At 38.7% G+C, this 7,389-nt stretch overlaps 1 protein-coding gene across 2 annotated transcripts in view; it reads left to right on the forward strand.

Moving 5' to 3' along the window:
• LOC124802403 overlaps window positions 1–5,512 on the forward strand; it is a 104,953-nt gene extending 99,441 nt beyond the window's left edge. For both annotated transcript variants that reach the window (XM_047263156.1, XM_047263157.1), the window contains one exon: window positions 993–5,512. In XM_047263156.1, coding sequence (XP_047119112.1) covers window positions 993–1,198 — 206 coding nt within the window. In that variant the 3' untranslated portion in view covers window positions 1,199–5,512. The remainder of the gene's footprint in view (window positions 1–992) is intronic.
• The last annotated feature ends 1,877 nt before the right edge of the window (window positions 5,513–7,389 follow it).

Raw genomic sequence — 7,389 nt, forward strand, 5'->3', positions numbered from 1 at the left:
ACCTTGAAAGGTTTTGTTATTTGTTTATTGTTGCAAGAGTTCTCAAGGTACCATTAACTTCTGTTTATCATAAATCTCCTGATTGGAAACCAGGTGAGATCATTCTTTATTACATAAAAGTAAGTGAACAGTTGAAAGTCCAGGTTGGAGCATCAACAATATTGTGTAAAGGATGGATTGCTACTCAGCATAAAGGTGATACATTGAGTTGGAGACAGGCACAATGAAAGGACTGTTACACATAATCTTTCAGCCAAAGCCTTCTTCAGAAAAGAGAAATGCACACAAATTTACACAAGCAAACATACCTCACAAACACATGGCGGTTACCTCCAGCAACTCTGGCTAGAGTGGCAGCCCATTCAGTGGAGCAGAGTACCCATTTCAGCAATAATTTTATTATTTATTTGTTCCATCAGAGACGCTGACAACTAAAATTGGAAGCAATTTCATTTTGTATCCCCCAATTTTGTGAAATTCTTTTTGTTATTTGTTTTTAATTTTGCACAATATAATTGAAAGAAAATTCATTTACCAATAAAACTAAGCTAACACAGTCTCATTGCTGATCTTTGTGTCAAACGGACATTAAATCCTAACCATATAGCTTCATGTATTCTACATTTCTACACATGTAGAAATGAAATTGACAGTTCTTCAGTATGACTCACTCCTTAATGACTGTGCTGACTGAGTTGATGATGTGTGTTTTGCTTGACTTTCCCTAATACCATACAGTGTGTGTGGTATATTTCCAAGAGATAGCTTTTACATTCGTTTGATTCTTTCTATTTGTGATCACTGTCCCATTGTGAACATATAGTAATATAAGATATTGCAACGTTAGCTTGGCATCAGTTTTCAGTCAGTCTGTAACTTCCATTGAAACTAACTGTGTTTTAAATATTTATCTAGTCCTCTAAGTTTGTTTTTTAATGTACAGCACTCTTGAACAAATGATGCTTGTTACATGTTACTGTTTTGTATTTCAGACATGGCGAGAAGAACAATTCAAGAACTAAATTTGCGTGCAGCAGACTCAAAATTGGCAGCTGTTCAGGCACGTAGGCGAGCCCAACGGCTCCTGGGCCCAGCTGGTATCCATAAGATACGCAGTTACATGGTGGCATTTCAGCATCAGCGATATACAGCAAAATATGGGTTTTATTCAGCGAAGTATGGGCTTCGCCAAATGTGAGCATTTTGTAGTGCTCTATGGCAAGGGATATATTCTGCACAGGGGAAAACAATTCACACTTGATATTTATCCTTTGCTCCAAAGATAAGATGCGGAGAGTCTGAAAATCAATTTAGGACTGATAGTAAAATGAAAAAAAGCTGACATGAACTTGACACTTTCACCATTAGAAGATTTTTCCGTAGGAGTGAAGCGAAAAAGGAGTGAAACTTTAAAAAGATGGAATATAGAGAGTACTACATCAGTCATTCTTAACCTTTGTCAGAGGTACTGAAAAAAAAAAGGAAAAACTGTTGGGAGAGAAGAACTGACAATAAAATGTGAGAGGCAAAATAGGAGCTTTGAAGTTGTGGAAGTGGTGGAAAAAGCATTTGCAAGTGAATAAAATTAACAAAAGTTGCTAGGCAAGAAGTCACAAACAGACGAAGTGTGTGTAAATGGAGGCAGTTAAGAATTAACATGGCAAATATGTATTTTATGTCCAGCCCTGGAATCAGAAAGGGATGAAAACAGAAGGTAGGAAGAGGAGAAGGGTTAGTATACATTAAGGTTTGGCCTGAGTACCATAACCACACCATATGAGTATATAATGTAGGCATCTTGTACCCAGTCACTTTTATATATTAAAAAAAGTAGCCTGACTAGTAAGCAGACTATAGTTCATCTTCTAAATTTTCTGTGATGTGTTAGTGTAATTTGGAAAAGTCCATTTGCTTCGAAGAATACATCACAGTGAAGATGCTAATTTGTAACACAGCTGTGAATGAATTCCAAGATTGGTTCTACTGTTTGTGCTCGTGGCAAACTGACATAAACAGTATTCAGTACCATTCATGAAATGGTAATCACCATTGCAAGGTTAACATTATTTTTTGTTTAAAATTTACTTTTGACAACATGTCTGATTGCTAACTCCTTTTTCCATGATAACCTGCAGTAGTTGATGTGGATATAATATATATCGACCAGTGGTATTGTGCCTCGTATCTACTTCATTCAAATCTTGTTTTGATTACTGGTCGCACCAGGTATGTTGTGCTTCCCATGAACTATCCTTCAAGTTGTGTAATTAAAGGTTGAAGAAATAGACATTTAAAACTGCTTCTTCAAATTACTGTTGCACCTGATTTAATTTACACTGATGAGCCATAACATTATGATACCCTGTTTAATAGCATGTTAGTCCACTTTCCAAATACAGCACAGCAGTGAATTTGCTTGGCATGGATTCTACAAGTCCTTGATAGCTTTCTAAAAGTATGTAGCTTTCGAGAAGTACGTCACACCAGATGTCCACTGACAGATCACTAAATTCCCACAAATTATGAGGTGGTGGTTTGTGGGTACAAAATCGGCACCCAATATGTGTTCCAGTGGGTACGGATCGGGCATTTTCTGATGAAGATATCAGTGTGATTTCACTATGATGCTCCTCAAATAGCTGCTGCATGATTCTGGCCTTGTGTCGTGGAAAGTTATCTGCTGGAAGATGTCATTGCCATCAGAGAAGACTTCAACCATGATGAGACGCGGGTGGTCAGCAGTCATGTTCACATGGTTCACTGCTGTCATGGTGTGTTTGGGTACTACCATACGTCCCATAGGAGCCCAACTCTATACACCCTATAGCACAATTCTGCCCTCACCGGCTTGAACCTGTGGCGCAGTGCACATTTCAAGCAGCCATCCACCTGGACTATGGGGTGTAAGGACTCAACCATCGACCTGGTGTAACGGGAAATGTGGTTCATTCCACGGGCAATACATTTCTATTGATCTACAGTGAAAACTCAGTGATGCTGTGCCCACTGCAGTTGTAACTCACAATGTTATTAGGTCAGCACAAGAACATGGGGTTGTGTGATAGAGCTCCACATTCAGCAGTGGCCTTTGAATGGTCTGCTCCCAAACACTTGTGCCTGCTTCAGCATTCTCCTCTGTCATCAGATCAGCCACATAGTGCTGCCTGTCTGGATTACATACTGGGGGATCCTCCAACCTCTACATTTTGTGATGAGATGCGGCCTTCCAGTAGCATACAGCTTATGCGTTATTCCACCATCCTTCAACCACTTTCCATAGGTGCTCATGACAGTGGCACGCGAACAGGTGACCAGATTTGGCGTTTCAAAGATTCTCGTTTCCAGCCACAGTACCACAACAATGTGCCATTTGTCAAAACCACTTGCATCAGTGGATTTTCGCATTTGCAGCCTGGTATCTTCGCTATAATGACTGCCCATTCATCTCCCATCCACTTACATTCTTTCCTTACTGCATCCTGTGCCTGCAACACCACCAGGAGTCATTCAAACATGTGAGGGCAGTTGTCATATTGTTTTGATTCATTAATGTATTATCAGTAGTGACGTACAGTAGTTTGAACAACTTCAGTTATACTTCTTGAGAATTAGGAGGCACAACATAATTGACTGTTACATGCTTGAGCTCTAGTAGCAAAGCATAAATCTTCCAAAGTTTTTCTTACACAGATTTGTATGCAGTTAATGATAATGGTAATAGATCACTCTTGCAGTGCCATTTTTTCTCATTGTTTTTGGAGAGAACATAATTTTAAATTAAATTGTTGAACTGTTTAAAACTTTCAGTAAAATTTCCTTCTGTTAAGGATCTCATGCTACAATAATATATGAAGTATATAATTAAAACATACTTCAAGAGAGAGAAAAATTTGAATGAGGATTTTTAAAGAAAAAGTGATACATATTTGACTACAGTTCTGTTGAGACATTCAGAATGTCTATTCTTAAAATCTTTATTGTGTTTAAAAACTGTGTACTAAGTTTAGTGATACAGCAAGAGAGTGTTACTGTTTGCTTCATAATTTGGAAGATATTGGCAGTGAAAGTAACTTGTGCAAAAAGTCCTCAACTCATGCCACATTTTGTGTCATTAAACAGATATACAGAAAATAAGATAAAATAAGTTGAGCAGTCAAATGAAAACCAAACACCCGCCATGAGATTGTTTGTGCTGCAGGTGGCCCTACTGTTGATTGTTTTGACATTGTCATTGCTATGATTGGGGCACAGCATTGTACTACATCATTGGTTCATGCAGTTGGTGAGTTACGATCTTGGTTGTTGGTGGACTGAGCAATTGTGTTCATCCAGTTATTGACATGGAGATGAGCCAAGAAGAGCAGACACACATGGTCAGTTTTCAGGTGGCTGAGGGTGCTGGAGTATGTGAAATTCATCGTCACATGTCTACTGTGTGTGGTGAACAATGCATATCCCTGCCGTGTTCACGAGTGATGTAGGAGGTTCCAGGAATGGTGCACATCGCAAGATGATCGGCAGGCCCTCTGAGCCATTATGCCTGATGTGTTGGAGTAGATTGATGGCCTTATCCAGGGAGACACACGAATCCCGGATGAAATTCATATTCTCATTGTCATTAGCCATCGCTCCTTGTATGCTATTTCCAAAGACCACTTGCAGTACTGCAAAATTTGTGCACAGTAGATGCTACATCACCTGACAGAGGGACAAAAGATCGACAGAATAGCATCAAGTCTGAGTCATCTGCTAAGGTGCCATGAGGTGAGGCGTGTGTTCCTGTCCCGTATCATCACAGGAGATGAAGCATGGTGCCACCATTACGAGCCCCAAGGCAAGTGGCAAAGCCAACAGCAGAAACATCCAACATATCCCCCGCCCTCAGAATTCCAAAGATGTACACACAAGTTCAGTTAAGGTCATGATGATCTCCTCCTTTGATAGCAGGGGCCCTCAGCTCATCGAGTGGAACCACAATCGGTGTGCAGCCCTGTCAAGACACTTTGCAGAAACTGTGACACACCGTAAGTCAAAATGCAGAAAAATGCTGTTAGACGGAATCGTCCTGTTTCACAATAATGCACTGCCATTCAGATGAAGGCTACACTTAAGTGATTTGGTTGTGAAACACTGCAATATCTTCCATACAGCCTGGATTTTTCACCATGTGATTTTCACATCTTTGATGCCCTGAAGAAAGATGTGTGGATGTTGGTTTCAGTTGGATGAGGAAGTGCAAGAGTGGGTATGGTTAAGGATCCGTCAGTAGCCAACAACATTCTGTGAAACAAGGATTTGACAGTCTCATCTCCCAGTGGGATAAATGTCTGAATGAGTGTGGTTGGAATGGAACCAGTCCATGGTTCCATTGTGATGGGTGTTCAGTTTTCATTTGACTGCCTCTCACACAGCAGTTTCCTAAGTGAAATCTGTAATTCACTAAATGTTTCCGTAGTTGAATTTGTTTTTTGTACTCATTGTCACCTGAAGAATAAAAGGACAGTAATAATCAGTAGTATATAAATCCAAATGAGATCCAGACCGTATAAAATTGACAAATTCATCCTTACTTGAATTATTTTTCACATTGTTGAAATCACAGATGTTCAAATGAAACTTCTTTCTTGATGACGCCAAACCGCTTTCTGATTACAACAGCAGCAGTACAGTTGTAAGTAAGCTCTTGCAAATGATCTCCGAACGTTCCCCTCTTTGCAATGCAGAGATACTAACATTTTTGCCTTCATTTGATTTGATAGTGGTTTGAACTTGCTGCACAAATTTGCATCATTACTATATTTATCTCTAAAAGGGTTAAACTGTTTAACTGCTCTGGTGACATATAATGTTCTTTCCAATTAGTCAGTGCCGTATTTTGACAACTGGTGATGTCCCTTGCATCCAAGGGCTGTCAAATAAATGATTACTTGTTGGAACAGAAATCATACAGTGGCCACAAAAGTAAATAATATGGTGTCAACCTCCTCCTCCTGACTTACGTAAAGAAGTCTATTTTGTCTAACTGCTATAATATATTGCCGTCAATTTAGTTTGAGCATATGTATGGATTTTTTAAATATAACCCAGTCATCCCAACCCCTCAACACTAATTGAGACTAGTCATCAGAAATGTGCAACATCTTTACATCTGTTGCAAATTAATAATTTTTGTACTGTCTGGAGAAATGTAACATAATTTTTTCAATCTCTGACATCCTGAAGATGATTGCTGCCTCTCCCCTTCAAAAAATGGTTACTCACAAAGATTAAAAATGATTAGTCACATCTTTGCGGAAATAAAAAAAACTGACCTTCTCTCCTACATAACAAATTTAAGATATATTTTTATTGGCCAAATGAAAATTAAATAAAAAAATTATTTCATGTTACACCTCCTATTTGTAACAAGCTCTCCTGTAATTAGATGAACCCTTTTCACAGTCAGTAACTACAGATTAAATTTTGAGAAAAATAACACTCAGTTTAATGGCTGTCAGAACTTATATCACATCGCATTTGTTGTTCTCTGTTATCTTCAGTCATTTAATTAATTAATTAATTCATCTGCATTCATTTCATTAAATAATGATTCCACTCAATATGTTCTACAGTTCTCATCAACAAGAATCCTCAGACGTGGAAAGAATTGAGGTATTTACTAACCACAGAAACTTAATGTGTACACTGCACAAACAATAAACTGTCGAAACACGGCTTAATACCGTTTCTTGTTGCTCTAGCCTCATGAAACCTAGTAAAGTAGAGGAAAAGTTACTACTTGTAAAAACCTGTTGCTTTCTCAGTTACTGCAAATGTTTCTGTTTATCTTATAAAAATATAGCTTAACATTTAAACTTAAACAGGGGAATATCTGGGATGGAGTAACAGTGTAAAGTGGATAGATTACTGCTCACCGGATAGAGAAGGCACTGAGTGGCAGACAGGCACATTATGAAAAGAAAATGGGGGTTTGGGGATGAAGGACATGTTTCAGGGAGAGTTCTTCACTTGCACAATACAGAACGACTGGTGTTAGTGGGTAGAGTACAGATGGGTCAAATGGTGAAGCAGTTGTAGAAGTAAAACACACTGTGTTGTGTGGCATGCTCAGCAGATGGATGGTCCGGCTGTCTCGTGGCCGCAGCTTGCAGTAGCAGCTTGTTAGTGGTCATACCCACAAAGAAAGCTGCATCATGGTGTATACACTCTGTGACCCGGGAAAAATATGGGAATTTTGTCGTCCGGGAAACACCTAAGAATTATTTAAAATTCCAGGAGTTTTTTTTCTTTGTTTTAGTTTTCAGTTCAGTTTTTGTAATTTTGACTGGTAAGAACTAATGCTATAACACAAAATTTTACTTTAGCCTGCTACTGCAGAATAATACTGCA

Source organism: Schistocerca piceifrons, chromosome 6 (assembly GCF_021461385.2).
Source record: "Schistocerca piceifrons isolate TAMUIC-IGC-003096 chromosome 6, iqSchPice1.1, whole genome shotgun sequence".
In the NCBI taxonomy this organism is placed as follows: Eukaryota; Metazoa; Arthropoda; class Insecta; order Orthoptera; family Acrididae; genus Schistocerca; species Schistocerca piceifrons.